At 37.6% G+C, this 25,422-nt stretch overlaps 1 protein-coding gene across 6 annotated transcripts in view; it reads left to right on the top strand.

Annotated features, from left to right (window-relative positions):
- The window catches only part of pvrl2l (PVR cell adhesion molecule related 2 like), a 340,090-nt gene that overhangs the window by 135,378 nt on the left and 179,290 nt on the right, over positions 1 to 25,422 (top strand). For all 6 annotated transcript variants that reach the window (XM_011481007.4, XM_078954848.1, XM_011481008.4 and 3 more), the window contains exons 2-3: positions 13,116 to 13,225; positions 18,026 to 18,269. In XM_011481007.4, coding sequence (XP_011479309.1) covers positions 13,116 to 13,225; positions 18,026 to 18,269 — 354 coding nt within the window. The remainder of the gene's footprint in view (positions 1 to 13,115; positions 13,226 to 18,025; positions 18,270 to 25,422) is intronic.

Here is a 25,422-nt window from a genome sequence, read left to right as displayed (position 1 = left end):
CGTCCCTGAAGTATGACCACATGAGAGCGCCTGTTCTGGAGGAGTTTCCCTCTGAATTTGTATTGGTGAAGTGAAAACAGCTATCAGCCGCAGTCAGAAAACAGCCTTCACATAGATTATTTATTCTAGGATGTGACAAACTCTGGCCGCCTGTTGGGCACAAGAATGTGGACACCCACATCTATGCCACCTCTAAGTATTGTTCACATAAAAATAACACATTAAGCTGACAGGAAACCGCCTCTGTTGTAGCTCTTTTGCGATGGTTGTTTTCTTGCAGATGACACATCTGTTCAGGCTGTGGCTCAAAGCGACGTACAAGCAGCCCTGCAGTTCCATCAGTGTCACAAAATACTGTATTTCTCACCGACTCATTATGATAACAAAAGGCCTTTGTGGAGCATTGAAGACTTCAGTGATGAGCGCAGTCAGGGTTTCTCTCTGTCTTGAAAAGGAGCAAGATCTTGATTAAAGATGATAAGGCAGCAGCCTTTTGGTGTCAGATAATCCTGACGGGTCCTTTGGCCTTTCTGCTAGACTCAAACTGTTTGCACACAGCAGCTGCAGATTTGTAATAATTCTGTACTTAAGCAGGCAAATGCATTTGTAAACTGCTAGCTTTTCAGAAATTGATACCGGCAGACTTCCTGTCCACTGTGCACTTTGCTTTGCAAGAAGTACCTTTGAAAGGCTTCCTTAAACTCACAGCCTGCAGAGGATTATGCGCCTCTTAACTTGCTGTTAAAGTAAAAAGAAAAAACACCATAACTGGAGTTAATGGGTTGTCAGCTGAAATGAGGGTAACACACAGAAGCCACCCACAGCGAAAACATGCCAATTATTTGAGCTGCAAGCTGCCCATTAACAGAAAATTTAGCAAAAAGTGCCGGTTTTTGTGAGCTGATGACTCAGTCACGGCACACGCTTCACTTTTTCCATACATTTACTTCCAAAGAGGAAATAAAGTTGGTCAAGATTTTGTTAAGATTTAAGTTTATAGGAAGAGGGGGAAGAAAGTTGTTGTACCCTCATGGATAAATAAGTATTTGGTGCCACATTGAGAAAAATATCAACTGAGCGTCTAGCTTGATGTTCTCAACCTCCAAATATGGTTATTAAAGGATTTCCATCTTTATGCTTCGTTCACTTCGTTCACATCGCCCTCAACAACGTATTTTCAAGTGGCAACTTCCAATGAAAAGTCTATGTATACGCATGTATCAGGCTTCAAAACCGCTGCATTCACGCTTAGATATGCAAGTTTTTACGTTTGTTTTCAAGCTGCCCATTGAAGGTTAAAAAACCAGGTTGGATTGGTGGCGAATCGATGCTGTCCCCCTTAATTCACAGAAGTGCCATCTTTTTGAAAATGTATCATGGGGGAGAAATTATCAAGTGAGCTTTGTGCCTTGCGGGCATTATACAACATCTAAGTCTTTTACATATCGGAATAGAGCTGTGAAAGACAAAGCCTGGAGCAAGATTTATGAGATTTGCAGCGGCAGACATGATCTAGTATCGGGTAGTGAAGTGTGAAGACCCTATGTTAAAAACGTGTTCAAGAATCCGTGTTTGACACATGCCTAGTGTGAACATAGCTGCAGGTTTTACAAAAGCACTATTATGTGTCTATTATTCTATTATGTATGTGTCACTATTATTGCCTGGTTGGTGTTTTCTTCTCTCTAGGAAAAACTGACGATCAACCTATTTTTTCATGTTTGACCGTTTTTTATTATTGCATTTTCATTTCTTTGATTCTGACCCTGCTGGTCTTATGCAACTGCTGCGTATCCTCTGTCACAGCAACATGATAGGATAAGTTAAAGACATTCTCAATGATGCAATCACGCTGAACACCAATATCAAAACGTCCAAAAAATCAGTCTACTGGGACTCATTTAAGTCAGTTCCTGCATGAATTTGGAACGTCTCTCATGTGCACACAAGCAGAAATTTTGTAGTCACTTTGGTGAGGCGTCAACCTCCTACAACCTCTTCTACATAAAAAGAAAAGAAGAAAAAAAAGACTCATGTTTCAGAAACAAAATGAGAAAGTACAAAGTGGGAGCATATTTGACTGAAAACCACCTCCAACACTAATCCAACTGCCGCTTTGTTCATGCCTGCATGTCGGACACCTGAGTTATCACCTGCCTGGACGTGTCCAGCGCTCCGTCTTATCATCAGACTGTTGCATTTTTCGAATCTCTTTACTTTATCGCAGCGGTGATAACGTAGAAAAAGGCATTTCAAAATGACAGTGGGGGACTTATCACACAGATCATTTATCAACAAAGTCACAATCAAACATTTGCAGAGACTTCTGAGGATGCCTCCGACTGTGACGTTTCCATTTTTGTGCACAAAATCTATGCACTCATCTTTTTTTTTACTCCATGAAGTAGAAAAAAAAAAGTGAGACGGAATGTGTCTGTGAGTTTCAGAGATGGCTTTAGCTCTGTTGCACTAAGAAAAAGGGATATAGCTTTTAATGTTTTGCTGGTGATGCCAAAACTCAAGTTCCAAAAGCACCCATTAGGATCTGCTGACAAGGGGTTTATTTTCATATTTAGTGATGTAGGATATTCTCAAGATAAGAATGTTTAGAAGCTTTCACTTGTGGTCTTTCCATGTTGATTTATTTAATCTTGGTGGCCTTCAATGTTTATCTTAATTGTTTATTTCTTTGTTTACACTGTCTCAAAGCAACATCTTTTTTTAATTCATTCTCCTTCATGTTAATAATTTGCGGGTTTGTAATTTTGAGTCTGAAACCTCCATTTGATTTAATATATAATTTTTATCTGAATAAAGAGTTCTTTAAAGAGGTTTTAGCCGACTTTTTTTTTTTTTTTAATAAACTAAATGTGTCCTTGTGACAGACATCCTCCTCTTCCTCATCGTTCAGCACAGTTTTGATCAGTGTCCTGTTACTAGGTAGCAAGTGCAAAATGTTATTAGGAGTTGTCGAATGCCAATTACCGGTGATTCTGCTCCCCAGTGTGCAGTAAATGAGACAGACACTCCACATCAGCCATCCCACATAACTGTCTTTCTATTCATGTCAGCTCTGAAGAATCTTCATCTTTTTTTTCTCTTTTTTTTATGTGAAAATTTAATGAGTGTTTGATCGTTCAAAGAATAGATTTTGCGTGGAGTGCATCAGAGCATCAAAGCTCCTACTTCCACTATTAACAGCGAGAACAAGAACTAGATAAATGCTTAAAAGGTTAAACTGATTTCCCATCTAAAGGTTACTGCATCTGAAAGTGACGAAAATCAATATTTGTCATTAACTGAGATAACATGACCTCTTGCATAACCCCAGAATTATTGCACAGATCAACATGGTTGAGTTGGTATTAACACAACTAGGCTAGTAATATCACTGTTTTACATAAACTGTCAAACAATACCTGCCTGTAATAGGCTGATGCCAAGACTTTATTGTCTGATTCAGTAATTCCATTTTTAAATATTTCCTTTACAATTTTCTCCTATTCCTGCTGTGTTGGTGAGTCTGTCTTGAACCATTGTCTTGTGCCTGTTTTCTTGCAAGCGGGTAAGAACTTTTTGATATATTACCCACATAAAAAATATGCTTGTCTTTAGTATATTGTAGCCCAAGATTCAGGTCATAATCTGAAGAATATCTTTCTAACATTGGGGCGAGACAGAAACATATGGGAATATGGGAAAACGTACCTTTTAAATCATTAACTTGACCGGTACTTAGTTTTTCTTCCCAACAACGGAGAGCCTGCAGGCAGCTAGACTAAATGTGTTCCTTTCTTGATAATCATATTTTTCCAATCACATTTACTCATCTAAGGATGCATTTGAAGCATTTAAAATATCCCTGGAGACACTGTTTTAAATTCGTTTTTATTTTCATGCTTATACATTACTGTAGTACAGAGATGCTGCACTTCAGCTAACATTTAACAAACAACAACTGGTGAAAACAACTAATTATTATGAATATAATTGGACAAATTATAGGCTAACTCACAAAAGCATGACTCAGACACAAACTTTATTTCAAATTAAATCGAGATGATGTTTAGTTTATTTACCTTAAGTATCAACAGATACTTTATACAACAAATGTCTTTGGGCAAGAAATCCTTCCTGGTGTCCAACTGTAAACATAAGATATAAAGATCTAACAAATGGAGAATTGAAAACATTTATTTTAGTCAAAACGTGTAAATGTCATCAGAGAAAAATCATCCTGAATTCATCCAACCATCTGTAAGTGGTTGAAAATCCTGCTGGTGGAGTGATGGTTTGGAGTTTTGTTTGGCTTTTTGGTATTCTGTTGGCATGGTTCATTTGCCACAGTGTAGTTCTGCTTTGTTACAGATTTTTTCTAGTCTTTTGTGATAATAGCGTGTCCATCTGTTGCTGAGTACTGCCAGCTTGACAGGTCACTAAGTCATAAAGCCTGGATCATCTCAGACTGGTTTCTGGTGCGTGATAACGGGTTACTACACTCAGCGTCTCCTTGGTCAGGATCAATTCAAAGGGATTTTATTAATTCTCATACATTAGAAAGATAGTCCAGAATAGTGGAGTCACATCATGGATGTACAGCTGACAAATCTAAAGTCATTCTACATTATTGACCAAAGTCACACAACAAAAGAGTGTAATAAAAGGTTGGCGTGGTGTGCCTACCAATGCAGCTGTTGACTGGCAGTGGGAACATTAATTGATAGACCTACCTTTTTTGGTTACCATGACTATCCAGTAGATGGCGCTCTCACATGCCACCTGCAACAGTTTGCTGTAAGACAAAGTGGATCAAATTAGCTAAATTCATTGCCCCATCTTTCTTCCTCTTCATCTCTGTCTGCGTTTGGTCTCCTGCTAAAAACAGCTTCCATCAGAATCAGCGCTGTCGCCCGCTTCACTGTGCCGGGGAGCAGCAGCTGAAACAGTCGCTACATAGATTCTACAAATCGTTTCCATCTCTTGTTAGCAGCAAACTTGCTGTATATTGATAGCCTTGAGCCTAGTTTAAGCTTGAATGCTCAACATTCCTGACAGCTGACTAAAGATGCTCCGTGGTCCTCGAGGCTGCAGGCATACCTGACTGATGAAAGCTGGAGCACAGGCGTGCGGTGAAGTGAGTGGAACGCTGCTGCACTTATCTGCAGGTTCTTCTTAGCAAGGTGTTCTACAACTGAATAAACACACAGATGAACAAAAATAAAATCCTTTTTTCCCCAAGACAGGTGGAACTGATTTACTTTTAGCAACCATAGGATTGTAATTTTACCCTCTAGTGGAAAAATGAAAAACCAGCACGTTTCCAAGAGTTATACCAAGGTGGAGTTTGGGATTGCTTTCATTTCTCCATTTGTATCAAGAATTTTGCAGTTTGTTTTGGATTGTTGGGTTTTGAGCCCATAAAGAATGTATCCATCGTTATGTTTGTAATAAATGTATGCAAACATAAACATCAGAAAAGAGTAACTTCATTCAAATACCACATTCACACCAGGCATGTGACACATGTTCAAGAACATGCTAAACGTGTACTGTGTTCACACTGGTCGAGCAGGAAGCTAGCTTTTTCTTCTACATTTAACTAGTGCATGCTCACCACCTGCAAGAGGCTTGGTGTGAAATATCAAAGTGGTGAAAATCTCATAAATCCTGCTCCAGACTTTTTCTTTCACAGCTCTCTTCATGTATATACAAGTCTTGGTGTCATAACATTCCGGCTGGGCATAAACTGCAATTTTAATTTGTGCTTCATGATCAACTTTCAAATGGATGGTACTTCCATTTGATGGTAGTGACACGTGAACGTGAGAGTTTTGTACCCGTGTATATGTGCATTTCTATTGACTTTTCATTGGGAGCGGTCGCCTGGACGCGTATTGCCGAGGCCGGTGTGTACGTAGCATGAGAGAGAAGAGAAGCTAATAAAAAGGGCTAAAATTCCATGTTACGCTTTAGAATGTTTAAAAAATTCGTTTTGACATACACTGGACTGATAGACTTTAGAATTCATAGGCTGCCGTTTGTAAAAGCAAAATACTCCACTGTTTAGATCACGATGATGCTGAGTTGTTGTTGTTTGTAAGTTATGTCTTGGCCTGTTTGATGACGCAAAAATCATTCATGCATCAATTCTAGTTTGAGCTTTTCAGATGCATCTCTTTTGCTGCCTTTCAGTATTTGACAGCTGCTGACGATCAGCCAGAAAATGGCTTGACACGACTGACATCATGACAGCTGACGAAAAAAAAGAGAAACAACTCCAAACAAAACAGCTGTGCTTCATTGCCTTCTATTAGGATGTGATTTGGACGTTAATGCGGATGAGTGGGCATCCCTTCAGCGCATTCCTCCTGTTTACACTGCATGCCTGCTTGCATGGGGGAAGTGGGGCGCAAACAGGCAAATGCCACAAGCTTCTAAATGTCAATTAACTGTGATTCATTTCTCCGGAGCATCGGGAGCGAAGGTGGAGTGTGACCGTTTATGTACGCCTCCCCTTTTTGACTGGCCATTACAAGCCGTGATGCTCCGGTGTGCAGACGAAGAGGTAGCATCGCAGAGGTTGCGAGCCTTTAATGGAAACCGCCGGATAGATGGAGGTTTGTCGAGGTGCACCAATTTCCCCAACAACAGCATGTGCATATCTTTACCATGCCTCCCAGAGAAAAAAACAAACAAACAAACAAACCTTATTATAAAATATGATTATTTCTGACATCTGATTCAAAGGCCAACATGGTGATAAAGCCACTTATCTCAGGCAATCATCTTCCACTAAACAGGAACACAGAAAACGACTGTGGGAAATACAAATTAATAAATCATACAATAAAAAGAAAAGCACAACCCATTGTTTACCTAAAAACCTTAAGATAAAAACAACTTGTTTCATTATATCCCATCAGCTTCACATTCAAAATGCATGACCTTATTAATATTTTATGTCCCCTTGTCTGTGTTTTGCATTTGCAAAGGTTTTATGTTTGTCAGTCACAGGATAAATGAGGGGAAGTTTATTTTTATATAAAAATATAGCTATAGGAATTTAAAAGTTGCTTTTTTATGTTAATAATAATAAAAAAAACGTATGAGGTGTCACTTCTGTGTACCTGTCTTGCAAACTTTGATGCAGCTCCTGATATTCCATGTGTTGCCTGCAGTCTTTTTAGATTAAATTAAACCTTTGCAGTTGCAGTCAGGATGAAAAGGTCATTTTCTCTTGGTTTTTATCTTTCACATCACTCCTTCTCATCCACACCATCCTCTGCCTTCAGCCATTTCTTGGTAAAAAAAAAGTGTTCTTGTATGCAACCCATTACTGCAATTGTCTCTAAATCTTGTTTCCATTTCCCATAAAACCTCAAATGAAAGTAAAAGTCTTACCACCAATACTTCTCCCTTCATTGCTTTATCAACCGCCTGACAGGAGGCCTTAGGAGATCGTGAAAGTGATTCCAGTCATTCAATTTAAAAATTCTCCAGTATTTGTATCATCATTTCTTTCTGCTGGAGTTTAAATTATCATTTAATAACAATGTAGGGATGTTGATATGATGCAGGTTGATCCCAATTATTGGTTTTCCATTCTAAATGTCACAAAATGTATTCCCTATCTTTCTACTCGTGTGCAACAAAAAGCCCATTTTTTTTTGGTTGTAATTAGGAATTCGATCGAAATTACGTCAATTGCTTAAGTTGTTGAGAAAAATCCTCTTCAAACCTCGTCCTTACCTGAGGGCCTTTCTGTATTTATGTCTTGACGCAGTCCTGGACTGCAGGGACCTCATTGGTTTATTCTGTGCCTGTGAGCAAAAATGTCACTTCAGCCACACACTCAAAAACGTAGCAGAATTTGCACACACCTAGTACGCAATGAAAATGAACTGTTGGCATAGATCTTACTGATCTTTTTAAATGTTTCTGTAAGAGCATCACAACAGGCTCCAGCTCCACATCTAAACTAATATTGAGAAGTTTCAGTTAGTATTTTCTGAAAGGTTTTTTTTTTCCTTCTTGCCAAACCTAAACTAAAAATCACAAAACTCTGAAACACAATCAAACTGCAACAAAACACTCAAGTGACAGTAGGACAGACAAAAGACTGAGGATCGGGAGCATTTTTGGTCACAAAAAGGAAACTCCACATTTTTTTTGTCTATTTGTTCCCTTCATTCACCACATAGTTCTGAAAATTGTGTAAAAGCAAAACACAATTTTCTGAGTCTTATTTCGTTTTAAAGCAAAAACATGAAGTGGTGATGAAGTCTCAGCCCTCAGACATGCCCAGCACAGAGCAGGTGTTAGGTCTGCACAGCACAGAAGGACACCGTGTCACCCTTTCCTTAACCCTCATATTATGTTAAGGGTCAATTTGACCCATTTCAGTTTTTGGTTTGACCAAAGAACTGGTTATCCTTTTTTTTTCTTCATGAAAGTTGGTGACTTTTCCTCATCTAGGGTCGTGCACTTGTGTGTAAAATCTGGATACTGTGATGTGTCGTGGAATGTCTGTGCACAGTTTGTTTACAAAGATGATGTTGCGGGTCATTTTGACCCAGACACTTTGATGTGGGCAAGTAGCTGTCCAGATCTGAAATAAACATGTCTCTTTGATGTACTTTATTTTGATTGCTAAATTATTTATATTTTGACTGTCTCTGAATAGATGTTCAGACTCAGAGACCCAGCTGTGTGTAGGGGAGGAGCTTTCTCTCCCTTGTCCTTGTCACTGTTCTCGTGTCATCTCTTTGAGAAACAGCAAAAATGAGCTCCAGAAGATTTGCAGCTGAAGAAGTTCTTCTCTTCACTCATTTCAGCGTGTGGTGCTTGAAATGAGTGAAGGGCTGCAAGGTCATAACATCAAATGTGACAACTTCGTTACATCCTACCGCCTTGGGGAAGAACTTCAGATGAGGAAGCTGACTATGTTGGGAACAGTCAGAAGAATAAGCCAGAACTTCCCAGTGAAATTCTCAAGATACAGGGGAGACCTATGCATTCCTCAATATTTGCTTTCACTGAAAAAGCAACAGTTGTTTCACACTGTCCGAAGAGAAACAAGAATGTTCTTGTAATGAGTACAATGCACACAGATGCATCTCTGAGCACAAGAGATGACATGAAGCCACAAATGATCCTGGACTACAACTCCACCAAGGGACGAGTTGACAATCTGGACAAAGTCACAGCAACATACAGCTGCCAGCGCAAGACTGCTCGTTGGCCCATGGCAATTTTCTTCAATATTATGGACGTGTCTGCCTACAATGCCTATGTCCGGTGGTCTGAAATCAACCAGGAATGGAATGCCGGCAAATTGTACCGACGTCGGCTTTTCCTGGAGGAATTCGGCAAAGCACTCATCACTCCCAAGATCCAGAGGCGAGCCAGGCCAGCTCGATCACCAGCAGCTGCAGCTGTCATTGAAAAGATCAAGTTCAGGCCATCCAACCAGTCTGCAATGGATCCAGTGGATACAGATGTAAAGAAACGAAAAATATGCCAGGTCTGTCACTCCCAAGATGACAGTAAAACAAGTACCTCTTGTGTAAAATGCAAGAATTACATCTGCAGAAAGCACACAGTTACATTCTGTCCTTCATGTGGAGAACATTGAAGATACTGAATAATGAAAATTTCAGAAAATGTGAAAAGTTAAATTAAAAAAAAGTGTTTGTGAAGAAGGAAAAAAATATTAAATATAGTGTTGGGATGAAAAAAAGTATTGTTTGTCTCTTTCCTAAATGTTGAAATATTCTAAAATAAAGTTGATATCAGTTTAACCTGTTTTTTTTTATTGTTTTGAGTGGATTTACACAGTATGGGTCAAAATGACCCACAACATAATCAAGGTGATTTTTTTTCAACATAATACGAGGGTTAATCTGGCCTGCTGAGTCAGTCAGTTCAGTGTCTGTGGGCCTTCGGGAGTCGGCTTCATAGGAAATGAATCATCTCTGATGAAACCTGCTGCTGTTTGCTCTCCTCCTTTCACTCCTGCAAAGTCTTCCTTTCCCTTCTTGTACCCTTTTGAACAGACTTCTGCTTCCTGTTCTTTTTGTTCCCTCCTACAGTTTGCCCCTGCTGCTTAATTGCCTGAAGGCTTTCTTTTTTAGTCTTTACCCTTCACTTTGCCTAAATCTTCTGTTATTCAATTCTTTTGCATTTCTCCATTTCACATGTATTTTTTTTCATGTTTTTACTTTTTACTTCTAAGCTCTTTTCATCTCAAAACCCTTTTTTTAAATCTGAACTCGTTTTCAGTTTTTCTTTTTCTTTTCGTCTCTGCTTTTATTACTTTCGTCTGATTAATATGAGTGCGTGTGTGATCTCAGTTTCAGAGTTTGTGTGCGTTTTCATTTCAGGATTTGTGTGTTGAAGTTTTTAATTAGCGGAAAGAGGGAGAAGAGACATGTCAGAAAAGGGAATAATCTCACATAAACTCGTGTTCTTTGCAGTTCTGAGAGTTGCTAAAAACTAGTTAGTTAACATTTGTGTGTGTGCGTGTGTCAATATGGAAATGTGTACCTTTTTTTGATAGCTCATTGTCTCCCTCGGGTTAACCACCGTGGCTCAGTGATTGATTCGGCATACATATGCTCACATTACAATGCAAAGCTCAGATTTATTCATGCAATCCAATGCACAGTAGGGTAATCACATGCAGGCGTGCTGTTAAGCATACATATTCCTTCATGAGGAAAAGAAGACAACATTCTTCTCATTTGCGTTCACGTGGTTGCACGCTCGCCACCGTTCTACAAACAGGCAGCTCTCACACTGTTGTGTGACTGTTTCACAGCTGATTTTCAGGCTAAATCCCTCCCAGCCCATTCACCTCCATGCAGCAGCATGTAACTTATTGTCCTAATCAATCCCTCACACACTAAGAGGCTTTTTCAGTGGAGCCACCCGGGGCTAGATGGTGGCTAGTGAGTGCTTATCCCCTTTTCTTGTAGGGAGAGTAAAAGTCTGACTCCCCTCAAGAATTTTATCTTTCCAGGCACAGAAGCTATAGCTGAGAGGGGAGGTGGAGGAGAAAAGACCATAGTCGGATTTGCTCCCAGGTCAGCGGGGGGTTAATGACAAGGGTGTGGATCTCTGTATGAGTGCAGAGCAGGCGGAAGTAGAGATGGGAAAAACAAAAGCACATCTTTCTGAGAATTGGAGTGACTAAACTGAACATCAAGAGCTTTGACATGGATGCTTATTGTGACAAAGTGATTTAGTTCCAAGCCTTATGCAATCAAAGAGTCTACAAAAGAAATTACACTTTTCCTCTCATGATTGTTTGTGGATTCTGCCAAACACATTGAGTTGCTGGATTTGGACCAAAATGCTCTGAGAAAGGATTACAAGTTCTCAGTTTTGCCTCCTCTGTGTTTCTTTTGTTTTTCTGCCTCATACAATTTTATTTTTCACAGTCGAGATTACACGCATTACAAGTTTATTATTTTTTTAATCTAAAAACATTCACACAACATGAGACATCTATTCTGAGCAGAAGAAAATGCCTGAAAAAACCATGTTATCAAAATTTGAAGAATTCTGAACAAAGAGACAAGGGTTTATGTTTCTGGTTTTGTTATGAGGGACCTCAGCATCTTTTCATGTTACAGTGTGGAACTTCAGAAGGAAATGATGAGCGGATCAAATAAAGCAACTTGTTTTGATGGTAAAATTAAGATGTGGACATATGGATTTATGATTATGATTAATTACACAAGAGCATGGCATCTTCTAACATTTTTTTATGTTTAATGTAATGTTTAAATTTTCTTTTTTTTTTAACAGTACATTTCTTTATTTCTGAGATGAGTTAAGTATATCTGTTCAACTTCTTGTTATATTGTTCTTGATATAAACAAAATAAAAATTGAATGAAATCAAATACGTATAAAAAAAACTTTAAACCACAAACTCCTAGAAAAAAATACTTGGTGATATTTTGTTTTTGTAGTGTGAAGCCACAGAAGTCCACCTGAGTGTTTTTAAGTTTTAAAAGTGGTTTGGTATTTTTTACTTTAGATCTGATAATTCTGCAGTCCATAACCAAATGTTTTTACCTTTTTACCTAAAATGTAGCTCTAAAATGTTTACAAAGGATTTAATGATTACTTTCTGGATGAATACCCTCCTAAATTCCATGGATAGACTGTTGGGTGTATTTAATGATAAATAAATATTTTGTTTGCCTCTAAATCAGAGGCATTTATTTACATGATAAACTGATTTGGTTGTTTCCCATTGCCTGAAACTGTAGAGAAGAAAATAAAAACACATTTCACTGTGTATAGATGTATAGACCAAAGCAAAAACGGATCTTTTCCTGTAATTCATGATGCTCTCAGAACGTTCTGTCAGAAATATCAAAGTTATTTTTGTAAGTATTTCAGTGGAAGCCCAATTCTCCAGCAGAACTTTTCTTTCTGGCAGACTGACTGGTAGCAACCCAGAATTTGTTTCATTAAAGGAAGAGGCTATCACAGTAGTGTTATTTTTCCTTCTGAAGGCTTAAAGCAGAAATTGCTGCTTGAAAAGAACTCTTGGAACTCATGATTTCTGCCTCCGGTGAAAGATTTCTGAGAAAACCCGCATCACTTGTTCAATTCAAAGTCAGCAGACTGCGAGCCAACAGGTAGTGTGCGGCGCTCAGACACTGCTTGGCCCCTTCATCTCTGTTCAAACTTAAAAGAGGAAGCAACCCTTCTGTTTAGTTTTCACTAAACCGCTTGCCTAATTGTACTTTTCAAACTTAAGGGCCAAGCTTCAGGGGCCCTTCACTAAATTACAAACAAATCAAAAGAAGCTGTGCAGCTGCGATGCAGAATGGTTCCAGGAGGGGAGCATCGTGCCAGGGTTTTCCCTGCAGACTCGTTTCACCATAAGAAAGGTTCTGAGAAAGAGTGTGCCTGAGGGCTTCTTCCTACAAACGGACCATTTCGATTCCTATTCTTCAGTTGAAAAGAAACTCCTCTTCTCAGTTATCAAACTTTTATTTGCCTTTTTTTTAATCACGTCACAACAGTTATTTTACAGTCATTCTGTAGATTTATAGCTAAACTTTATCTCTTTGTTGTGTATTTTTTTTTCTACAGGCATCATCGCTCAGAAAGTCCAAGTCGAGGTGGAGGTGGAGGCATATCCCACAGAGTCGGTTACTCTTCGCTGCCAGTTCATCAATGGAGGAAGCACAAAGCTCACACAGGTTAGATGATGAAGCCGTTAGCAGCCTTAGCTCAGCTCCAAAGGTTGACTGCTCTGGAGATTACAAGAAGAGTCCATTTTAGGAGGAATTTAAGTGAAGGGGAGAGTTTTATTTGGTTCATATTAAAGAATAAAATATCAAATTAATAAAGTAAAAGCTGTAGTACATAATATGTCAATGTCAGGTATTCATTTTTTTGTTCAACTGCATTTGAACAATCAATACAGGTTTTATGCTCAGATGTAAAATTAAGCCTATAAATGTTATAAAGTATAGGGTATTCCCTCACTTAGCAAGCTTTTTGAATACATTCATTTTTTTCTGGGTTCTTATCTTCAAAAAAGTTAAAATAGAACAATAAAAAAAAGTAAAGAACACCAGCGTAGGAAACCTAAAGCAATGTTGTGTTAATGTCCACTTGGTTGTGGTATGATTGTTGTCACAAGAACAGGCAGACGGCTTGTTCCAAAAGCAGCAGGTTTATTAGCTTAGCTAAAAGTCCACAAAGCTAAATCAGGGTCAGGTAGGGGTCAATAACAGGCATAAGTTCATTAGAGGAGAGACGGGGTAATCAGGATCCAGGCGAGGGGTCGGGGCAGGCGCCAGGCAGAGTCAGAAACAGGGTCAGGAAACAGAAGATCAATATAGTCAGGAGGGCAGAGGCACAAACAATACTTCAGTACTTCAAACAATACTGAGCTCAGCTCAGTGCAGAGCTTCAGTATGCTGTGGTTGATTTAATTTTAATTTTATTTTTATTTAACCTTCAGTTAACCAGGGAAGTCCCATTGAGATTAAAAACCTCTTTCCAAGGGAGTCCTGGCTAAGTGGCAGCACATTTCAATACAAAAAATCCATATAACAAAACATAATTAAAATCACATGCGTCATAAAAAGCAGTTGCACATTATTGTTTTAGTCTCTAATTCTTTGAGCTTGTTCCTAAAAGCACTTAAACATACCAGTTCAGTTAGTTTCCAGTCTTACTCCTAGCAAAAGGAGCAGAGTGGACAAATGCTGAAGAATGGGAGTCAGGTGTGCGGCATCCAGGAATTGTGCGCTGGGGTTGCTGGGAGTTGTAGTGTGGTTAGAACTCTGGGGACGGGCCGGTGACCAGAGGGGGAGACAGAGTTCTGACTTCTAACAGTTGTACAAACTAACATGAATACATTTCAGACGTACCACATCTAAAAAATCTCAAAAATGAGCTCAGTCATAATCAAAAGAATCTCAGGATGGCTCAGGACCAGAGGTGGACGAGGGAACATTTTACACATAATAAATTCTATCAAACAAGTTTCCAGAGGTGCAACAACAACAGGCTCTTATAGAGTAAAACTGGAGTCCGTTGGATTTTTGGGTTACTTAACGTAACTAATGATAAACCTTTTAAACCAAATGTTAAATATTTATGTGGCCCCAAAATTTTGATCATTTTCAATTAGAAATAAGAATAACCCTTTTTTTTTTTCTTTTGGGAAGACTAGTAAAGTCCAGACATGCCATTTTAAGTGCAATGACAATATTCAAAAACATTTCAGATTTTTCTGCTTTGTATTGACAGTATCAATACGTAGGTGAAGTATTGATTAGCTCGATCCATTCTATATTTTCGTCGCAGTTTTTCTCTGTAATACACAGTAAAGTGTTTGAATTAACCTATGGAATTCATGCAAGCGCTGTGTCTATCTGTCTGCAGTGTTGCCATACTGTGGCAGAATTTTTTTATTTCTTGGTGTTGCTTTTGTTATTTTTTTCTTGGCATTTTATTTCTACCTTCATTTGTTTTTATGTGTTTTTTTTTAAATATATTGTTGTGGTGCTGCTATACTTTTACTTTTACATTTCTGTTACATTTTTGCTTTTTTTTAAATGTTACACTAGTTACGGTTTTCTCTTTATTATTATTATGGTATTATGTTATTACTAATTAACATGGTCTATATTTTATGTTTGTTCAGTTTAGTTGTTAACTAACATTTTTATTTGCCAAAAGTCTCTGTCCTGTGTTTTATCATACAGTTAATTATCACAAAATTGTAAATACCTAACATTATTCTATAATCAAACATTTCAAGAAGAAAGTGATCGGTGATACTAGCCCTATAATTACTTGGTATCGGATCGATACACAAATTCCCAGTATCTCCCACCCCTACCAGTTTGAGTGTCCCTTTTTGTTGCTTTAACAAAGGTGCAGTTATTTGATTATTTTTGTTATTTTATTGTATTTACAGGTGCAGTTATTTTATTATTTTAGTTATTTTATTATAATTACAGGTGTAATTATAGAAGCAATTTCCCTGTCATGGGATCAATTAAAGTAATACATCAATTCGAGCTTAGAAACATATTAATAATCTGCACTTTTATAGCAGAATTAAGCCAAACACTTAAACTCTTGGCAATGTCAGTCGTATTGAGGTCAACTGGAAAACACAGACAGATGAATGATCCTTAATTAGAAGCAGAAACCTCCTGTTTGTCTCTAAAATGTTTCTCGTAAACATGTTGAATTTTTTTTTTATCATGTTACTTAAGAAAACTCTTTGAACTTGGATTAAATTAAAATTGTTCTGAACTAATAACTTTCTTGCCATAAATTGTGTGTATTTATTGGAATTGTTTGCATTTCAGTTTCTTCACACACAGCTACATCCATGACTAAAATGCAAATCAAGAGATTCCAGATCTGTTTTGTGGTTGTTTTTTTTTCAATTATTTTTCTCCATTTACAGGCTTTAATATCATTTCAATCTCCCTCCTCTCTTATGTCCTTCTTGCTTTGACTTTCCTCCGTTATTGAGTTATTTTATTTGGAACACAAAACGCTAAAAAACAAAGTATACACTGCTGTATAATAAAACTGTCAACATAATAACCGTGTTTTGTCATTAATAATGCATGCAACCAAAAAATCACTGTCATAAGATTTAAACTAATTTAGTTAAAGATTGCTGCGACTCCGTCAGCCATGAAATGCTCACAGAAAGCTTGGCCAAGTCGCATCTCCACAAATGCTAGATGCCTAAGAAGCCCAGCCCAAGGCAGATAAAAGGAACCTAAGGGGCAATAATATAATGTACAACAACTAAATAAAACCACAACAGCAAAAACATTTTAACACAGCTGGGGTAATTACGTAGACATAAACACCCCAAAAACCCTCACTTTAAATCCATTAAAAGCTCATCTATATTTTTTTTTGTTGCTTTTTTTTAACAAAGCAGTTTCTGTTGCTGCTGCGTTGGACCAAAGGTCAAACAATTTGATCAGTGCTGATGGGTTTAAGTTGAGTAAAAAATGACAACATACTTTGAGGAACAAAAAACTTGAAAACATCCCACTAGAGTTATTTTTTTATCTATTTTCAAAGCTTTTCCAGTTGTCTTTTGATTATGATTATGTAGTTTTTAGATGAAATTTAAAAAAACAGTTTCTTTCTAGAACATAGTTTTTAGAAATGTCCCTTTAAGTTGTGGGTGGGACTATAAGTTCACCCCCACTTCCCGTCACCCATCTGTTTACATGCTCTCCCGCTAGTTTACAGCCCCTCACAACCCCAACTTATCAGTGTAACAAAAATAGCGAGCAATATTGGAGCTATCTAGCCAATCAGTTTTAAGCCAGATGCCAGCTCAGATGAGGAAAACGAAGTAAATGGATATATTTGTCGACAAGTATATGCATTAGAATGAACCGCAGCAGGGAGCATGTGGCTTGCCGTAGTAGCTTCTACGTCACACCTACAAGCTTTTTCCAATGGCTTTTTATTTTTTGTCTGCTCCTAATTCACAACAATTTAAATACAGTTTTACCTAAAGCTAATTTTCTTTCTATATGTTCTCCATTATGATAAAAGGCAGCCATAATTCTTTTTTAAATACTGTAAAGATATGTGGTGTTATACTTTTTAAAATATGTATCTGTTAATTAGACAGGGTTTTGTCTTTTGCTTTAATAATTAGAGTTGCATTTCTTTAGACCTTTTAATAACAAAATTATCATTGTTATGAAAAAAACTCCATTTGTAAATTCCTTTTTTTTTCATATTGTTTGTATTTATTTTTTAAACTTTTCTTATTTCACACACTGTCAGGTTATAATCTGGTCTATAGGGGAATTGTTTACCTCCAAGAAAGTTGGAATTGCATTTTCCTGGACAAACAACAGCTGCAAAGGGAGTCTTAATCATTTATTTTTGTGGATATGTGGGCTTGCATCTGTGCTCCTCTTTGCAGCTTGTGCCTTTTCCTGTAGAATCTTTTACATCTAATAGATGTTCACTAAATGTGTATTGATAAACTGTATTCCCTCTCCATCCCGGTCCACCACTTTAGCCACTATTGACTGCCACTTTGAAAACTGCAGAGAGAAATAAAATCAATCTCTCATAACATCGCGGTATTCTCCCCAGAGGCAGAGTCTCATACAGTCACAGCAGCGTCGATATTTTCCACAAATCTCAAATCTGACAAAGAAAAGGTTTTGACAGCTCTGAAGACAAAGTTTGGAACAAATATATAAGGTTGCAGTGAATTTTAGACCATTTTTATAACATTTTAGGCTCAATGGACAATATAAAATTCACATTGGAGCCAACCAGTTTGATTCAGTAGTCCTGCAGTACTAACTTTAGTACTAACTATAAAAAAAAAGTCAGAAATGAACTTTTAGGCAACCTAAAACTTAATTTCTGATTTTTTTTTTCTTTCCATATTCTGTGCTAAGTCCTCACTAGTCTAGATTTTCTTCTTCTTTTTTTTTTTTCCTAATTTGACATTATTTTTGTCCTTTCAGGTGTCTTGGATATGGGAACCTGTCGACGGCCAAAGGGACAACATAGCTGTTTACCATCCAGTCTATGGACAAAGTTTTCCCAACCCTTTATTTAAGGACAGAGTTGCTTTTCTCTTCAACAACCTGGAGAACCCCACAATAAGAATTTCCAAACTCCGAATGTCAGACGCTGGCCGCTACACCTGCGAGTACGCCACCTATCCCACTGGAAATGAGCAAGGGACCACCAACCTTGTCATGCTTGGTGAGTCAAGTCCCACAACTTTGGAGAAACGTTCTGCCATTTCTTCAGCCGATGATTGGTCCTCTCCCGATTTTTACAAAAGTATTTTTTAGTGGACACAAAGCCCAATAAATTTGGAATATTGTTGTTTGAAAAATATAAACGTTAAGTCACTCTTAAAATAATCATAAACCAACCCATGGTAATGATGTGAAAGGGAAAAAGAATCTTGTTGAGTTATGTGATACTTGACAGCAGATCTTTTCTTATTACCTTAACACCTTGAATTTACAAATAAACTTTTTTTTATTATGAGTTAATTATAGATTTTAAGTCTGTCTATTAGTGTTGGCAGTTAAAGAGGATTTAAATACAGAAGACTAAATATTTAATTTGATTAAATATCATTTCCTTTTTTTTCCTTCTTCGTCCGTTTTGTTTGTCTTCATTTATTTTAACTGTACCTCAGTAAAAAAGGCAGCTATTGAATATACAATAATTCACTAGAAAAAGTGAGATGATATTTTAAATTTAGATGGTGTGATTTTGATCCACAAACAAGCTAAGCTACATTAAATGCAGTTTTGAGAAACAAAAATGAACTAAAAAGACCAATTTTCACTTTAAAAGAAAAGATTCCTTTGTAACTTTTATGTTTTTTTTTTCCTGTTTTGGTTTGAGGAAAATTCAGTGGATCAATAATGCCGTAGTCACAACTCCTCTTATAAGTGGATACAGGGGCCCGCAGAAACTTTAAGATGGTAGACTGCTTGGGGAGCGAGTAGAGCGAAAAGGTTAATACACTTTTTTTGTGTATTAAAAAGAAATTGGGCGAAAAGTCGTATCGAACTCATAAGGGTATGTAAGGGGGGAAGTAGGACAGATTGAAATCGTACCTGTCAGGGCAGTCCTACTCGGTTAGGCTGCGGGACTCTGCTCCACTACTTTCTGGATTTTCCAAGAGTTCAATTTTAGGACCTATGCTTTTTTCTGTATGTCTGATTCCTTTAGCTGAAATTTCTAAGAAACATGGCTTGTCATATTATTTTTATGCAGATGACTGCCAACTGTACATGCTCATTGTCAAAAATAATGGAAGCATGGACGTCAGAGTTTGGTTGGCGCAGAATTTTTTTAACCCTTGTGCTATCTTAGATGACTCCACCCTTACATTGACGTGTTCTCCCTACCATGACAAAGGTGGATAAAGGTGGAAAGATTTCATGTAATCCATGGACACCAGTGAAGATCACAAATCATTGAAGAAAAAAGGTTCAACACACTGTCTAGTGGGTCTAGATGACCCAACTCCCAACGTTAAGGTGCCTAGGATAGCACAAGGGTTACACGTAATGAGTAAAAAACAGAGGTCATGATATTTGCACCCAGGGCCAATCTGGATGAAGAGCCATTACATGAGGCCCGCAGTCACCAACCTTGGAGTCATCGTGGACAGTGATTTTAAATTTGACAAACAGATAAATGGCGTTCTAATTGAACTTTTCCTTTTTTCCACCCCCCAAAATCTGCACACAGCACAAATGGGCCCATTAGTGCTATACAAGTGAAAGGTGAACAAACCTTGCTCCTATTGCACCCTCCGTGCGTGCAGCCTAACTGTTGACTGTTGGCTTATCCCCAATGGACCCTCTATGGGCCCAGACCAAAACCTCCAGCGCCCGAATGGGTCAACCTCCTGTGCCTGTGACTAAGTCGTGTTGATTTTATAGACATTAAAATGAAAATTCCCGTTCAAGTTTTATTTGGAGATGCAGCAAAAAACTCTTACTAATTATAATATTTTAAATGACAAAATTGTTCTGCGTTCTTGAAGTCAATTGCTAGGCTTCCAATAGCAGTGCTTCAGCATCTGAAGATTAGTGTTATTCAGGCTCCAAACACAATGGTGTGTTTTTTTTTCCCCCCAGAAATATGCTATTACAGGTACTTTTCTGTCCAGGAACCAACACACCACAAAAAGGGAAAAAGGAATCACGGAACAAATGTTGGACTCACCACTGGAATTGTGTTGCCTTGATGATCAAAGCTTATTATCATACGATCCCATGAAACATATTGGAACAACTGGTCTTTAAATACAAGAACATTATTGAGCATTAAGAAGTATAGCCTTTTATTTGCTGTTTAACGAAATTGATGGCTGCATTCAACCAATGGTGCTTTTTTATTTTGCTTTTGTTTGCTAAATGTCAGCTCTCTGGGTATCTTTGTTAATTTGTTGATTCACAGAATATTATTTCTTTTCTGCATGAGCTTTTTGTGTGCCGATTACAACTTATTTGCTGGTTTTTGCACATATTTTGTATTCCTCATTTTGAACTAAGTAGGTGTGTGAATTAATTCATCAGAATAAAATAATTATTTTTGTTACTTAAATTCTGTACTGCTTAATTAATCATTAATCAACAATACACTCCGATCATGCTTTTCTGTGCATTCTGTGTCATCAGAAGAGCTTGTTTTTTTGTCTGTGACCCTCATCACAGCTCAGTCTGAACTTGCTTTTCTGTGTGGAGTCAAGTGTTTGTGGAGCTGTTCTCCGGTGTCCTCTTTAAAAAGTCTGATTGCTTATGCAGCTCCGCTCGGCTTGTGTTTGGATGTTAAGTACCTTATGTGGAGCATTTTATCTTACAAATTTGTCCGGCTCGACTTTTATAGGAATGTTTGAAAGAATAAATCCTAAGATGCTCCGTCCAAAAGGCCATTTTTTTGTTTTGTTTACAGAGGGGCTTCTTGTGTTTTTATCAGTATCTGCGAAGTTCAGATTTCTCAGCTGACTTGACAAAGGCCCAGTTTGGCGAGGTTTGCTCCATTCATGTGTATCTGTTCCTTGTCTTTCTGCTCTGTGTTGCCGGCGATGTTCAGCTCAGTGTTGCAGAGTTCTGCTGACAGTTTGTGTTCCAGTGGGTGGTGTGAGTCAAACAGAGGGCTCTGGTCTGTGTGTTGGTTGTCAGCACACGTCAGTGTCAAGCTGGCCTCTTCTTTCTCGTCTGTTTTCCACATGTTCCTGCTGTCCTGATTGGATTGGTTGAATAAAGTCAATTTCCTGAGTTCATGAGTAAACACCGGCATCATCCATAGACTTGATTCGGTGGATTGCATGTTTTTGTTCCCTTGGAGGACTGCAGGAGAGTTTCTCACTCCTCCATAAAGATTTCCACTATATATTTCAGCACACACAATGGTTACAAAGTGTTAGAAATAGAAGCAAAAAAGTCTCTTAATGTTCTGTTATCGGCAAGCTGCACCACCAGACATCTAAAGCCTTTGACAGAAAAAAAACCCAAAACTAAAACAAATTCAAAAAATACTGCAAGTTGCAAAGAAATCTGGTGTTATTCATTCTCCCACATGTCCTCTCATTTTTCTCTGTTCTTTTCTGAAGTTAAAAGCAATAAGCAGTCACGCTTGAATGTGAACAGCAACCGTTCCCTTGAATTTCTTGCAGAGCCTTGAGTTCACACCGACTACAACACTGGTTCAACACGAAGCTTTATACGTACTGCCAACTTTCCACCAACAACCCTTTAAAGGGACATGCTTTGAATAGAAAAAATGTGTTTAATTATAATAGTTTCCATCTCTAAGTATCCATGACTGTTTGTTTTTTTTGAACAAGAGTAAATGTTATAATAACATTTGTTATACATTTTTGCACAATTTTAATACGATTACAGAAGTTTTCTGTGTTTGTTTTTACAAAAGTTGTGTATTGGCATCTATTTTGAAAGTTTAGAAGTGTCCTGTAAAGAAGGATGGAAGACGAAAGTAAAAGTTTGCCTCAATAATATTTTGTGAAATAAAACAGGAGAGAGACACTAAATATTATTGCTCTCTGGAGAAAACCTGGAGACATTTATTGGTTGTCTGGCAGACTGTTGTGATCCACGTCCTCTTTGCTGCTGCAGCTGCTGGCACAAAACAGAAGCAGGCTGGGAAAAGCCAGCTGGAAAGCTTCCTTGCTTTTTTGTCTGCGGCTGAGACAGCGCCAAAGTACCTGGCAAAAGAAATGCCTAAAAGTCAATGAAAATGAATTGAATTCTGCATATTCCTTTGAATATGGAATCCATACGAGCCAATCACATTCGACCTTATTGAATGCACAGCTGCAGGCGGTGAATCACTTTAAATCTAAACTGATCCAGAAGAACCCCAAACATGTCAGAACTTATTTAGGTATGAAAGCATCATCCTGACAGAAGTTAATGGGCTGCTCACTTGGCAGTGAATGAAAACGTATTGTCTTGGAGGAGAGCCATGCAAAATAAACAGCAGCCAGATATATTGAAATTATTCTGGATTCAATGAGTAAGCAGGACCCAAATACAGTGGCAGATGAGGGCAAATCCAGCAAGTGAATTGCCCTCATTGTTGTGAATTTTAAAAGACCGAAAGTTAAGAGGTTGAAGCTCTGGAACAGAATAGAAGGCACAAAAAGACTGGAGACTGGAGTACAGCTATAAAAACCTATGATAGAAACTTTTAGGCAAAGTAAAATAATAAAAATAAAGTAAAGCACATTTGAAGGAGAAACTTTCAGATTTAGTCAATTTAGTCCACAAAAGTGAAGACATATGATATCCACTCTAAGTAAAAATAACATCATAGTAAAAGTGTGTGCCTCAAAAAACGAAAACAATAACATTGCCTGGAAAAAAAAGCAGCTAAAAAATATTTTTTTAACAGATGTGTTGAATTTTACTGATCTAGGAGCTCTAAAATTTTACATTTTTTGAGATTTTTCTTATGTTACACACAAGTCACTGAACATGAAATAAGTGAAATATTACCAAACAAATTGCCACAAAACGCCTTACTTTCTTTCTACGTCAAGAAGTTCATTACTTTTGTTATCAAACCAATGTTTAACACAGGATAAAAAATTCTCTCCTTTATATTTTTACTTTGTCAACCTTACTATTGTGTCCCTTCATTAAATACAGAGGAGCTGCTGAGTGATGAGCAGAGGCACAAAGGAGGCTCCTGTGAGGCAGCTCCTAGGTGAAAGTATGTCAGAGTGCAAAACATGGTCCTTCATTAAAGGGACCTCAACAGCCAAGCAACTCCCACACACTCATAGATATGTGTGTGTGTGTGTGTGTGTATATATATGTATATATGTGTGTACATGTGTGTGTGTGTTTAGTTTTATTAATTTAACATTGATTTTTTTTTATGAGGTTTGTACAAAAACTTAAAACAAGACATAATGTTTGTTTAAGAGGCAGAGATGACCCACAGAAGAAGAATAAAAATCACAGTGCAGCCATTTGGCCTTGACTTTAAGCAGCAAATCATCCAAAATCCTTTTAAACACAAAGAACCTTCAAATGACAGACAGTCTGAGGTGCTCTCAGTTCACGAGTTATTTTTGTTGTTGTAAATTTGATGTTTTTGCACCACACTTCACATTTTAATAGTTTCATTTTAAACACTGATGCATCTCTAATACTTGTTCATTAGCTTTTAGTGATCTGAATTAACCTTCAACTTGAATTGATGTGTTTCAACATTTCTGTCACCTTGTAAGGAGTGTTGAATCTTTTTACAGGGCGCAGTCTTTCTTGCATATTTACGCGTTAACATGCAGGGAGACGCTTTCGAGGAACATATGATTTGAATATAATTGTGAAAACTCCAAAACTGTTTTTATTTTTAAGGTTCATATGTTACTTAGCATGGATTTATTATTGTATTTCAAAATGCAACGCCATCTGTTCCCAGTAAAAAGTATTCACAGGCATTCTCCTTAAACATCCAAACGATTCACCAGCAAACAAAAGGCTGAATGGGATTTGATGAAAACAATCTGTAAAACAAATACAGCATTTTGTGTTTAGTTTCCTTCAGTACAAAAAACTAAGGGAATGAGGGATAAAAGCAAGATAAGTCTCCCTCTGATCATCATCCATACCTTACTTTCAAAGCATTCCCAGTGGCCTTTTAGTTCTGATTGTGACATTTTTCTAGGACAAAGTTTCTGCTGAGTGGTAGGAGTTCATTAGAAATTCAACTCTGAGTTGTGGGAGGGACAGTTGGCACAGAACAAGCCCCCCCCCCCCCCCCCCCCATTTCTCACTATCCATTTTTTCATCTGCTACTGATTCACAACAATTTGAATAAAGAAATACTCAGAAAAATGCAATTTTGGTATCAAAGGGCCCATATCATGCTATTCTTAAGCCTTTCAGAGTAAATGATATCCAAATATACGATAATATATTACCCCAGGATCACTAAAAGAAAGTTTTCTTTAAATAAAATATTAGCTATTATAGCAGTTAGTTTTCTTAGGGAGTTAGACGACTCAATCTCTGCGATTCCATTTTCATCAAAGTGGTTCTTAATACAGGTTACCATAAACTATATTTTCTGAAAATTAGTCAAATATCAATTAACAAGACAGTTTTTTAAATATAAAATAGAGTGTCTTTTGTTTAAAATTGGGGTTACTGGAAATAGGAGTTGAAAGAGTTCAGAGTTTGGTGAAAAAGTGGGCTAGTGACAGAAATGAGATTATAATCTTAGATACACAATGTAAAACCATGTTTTCATATATCTACAGTTTAGGTTTTTAAATCTCACAATTATGAATTTGGACAGCTCCCCACTGCATTTTTCTGTTACACGAGGACATTGTTGACAATATTAAGTTTCATGGTTTAGCCATTAGGAATCCTATTCTTCAGGAGTGACGGGGTGTTAAATGCTGCTGTGAATACTGTCAATTTAAACAAAGTAAAAAATAATTCAAATGAATTTTAGCACTACTTATATTAAATAAGCAAAATTAAATACATCTGCATATTAAATGTCTTTTTGACATATAATATTAGGATCCTTTTAAAGTTGTGCCTTTATCTCATCCACCTCTTAAGATTGAATCTTGTTTAGACTCTCCTGGTTTGAATATTGCTAGTTTTTTCTTAAGCATTTCTAATTTTCTCAGGATGGAGCGTGGTGTCATGAATGCATCACAATGAAGCTGGGAGGATCTGGGAGGATCATAACCTGCCTCATTCAGCTCAGTTGGCGTGGTCTCCCACTTACCTTTTAATTACTCCTTCCTCTCAAAGCCTCAGGCCAGTGTGGCTTAGTGAGTGGCTGTGGACTCGGTTGGATGCAGCGTCACAAAAGACTTCAAGGATGGATG

This window comes from Oryzias latipes, chromosome 11 (genome assembly GCF_053564925.1).
Source record: "Oryzias latipes strain Hd-rR chromosome 11, Olatipes_Hd-rR_3.1".
Taxonomy (NCBI): Eukaryota; Metazoa; Chordata; class Actinopteri; order Beloniformes; family Adrianichthyidae; genus Oryzias; species Oryzias latipes.
The sequence above is the reverse complement of the archived record's forward strand: the minus strand, read 5'-3'. Positions and strand labels throughout refer to the sequence as shown.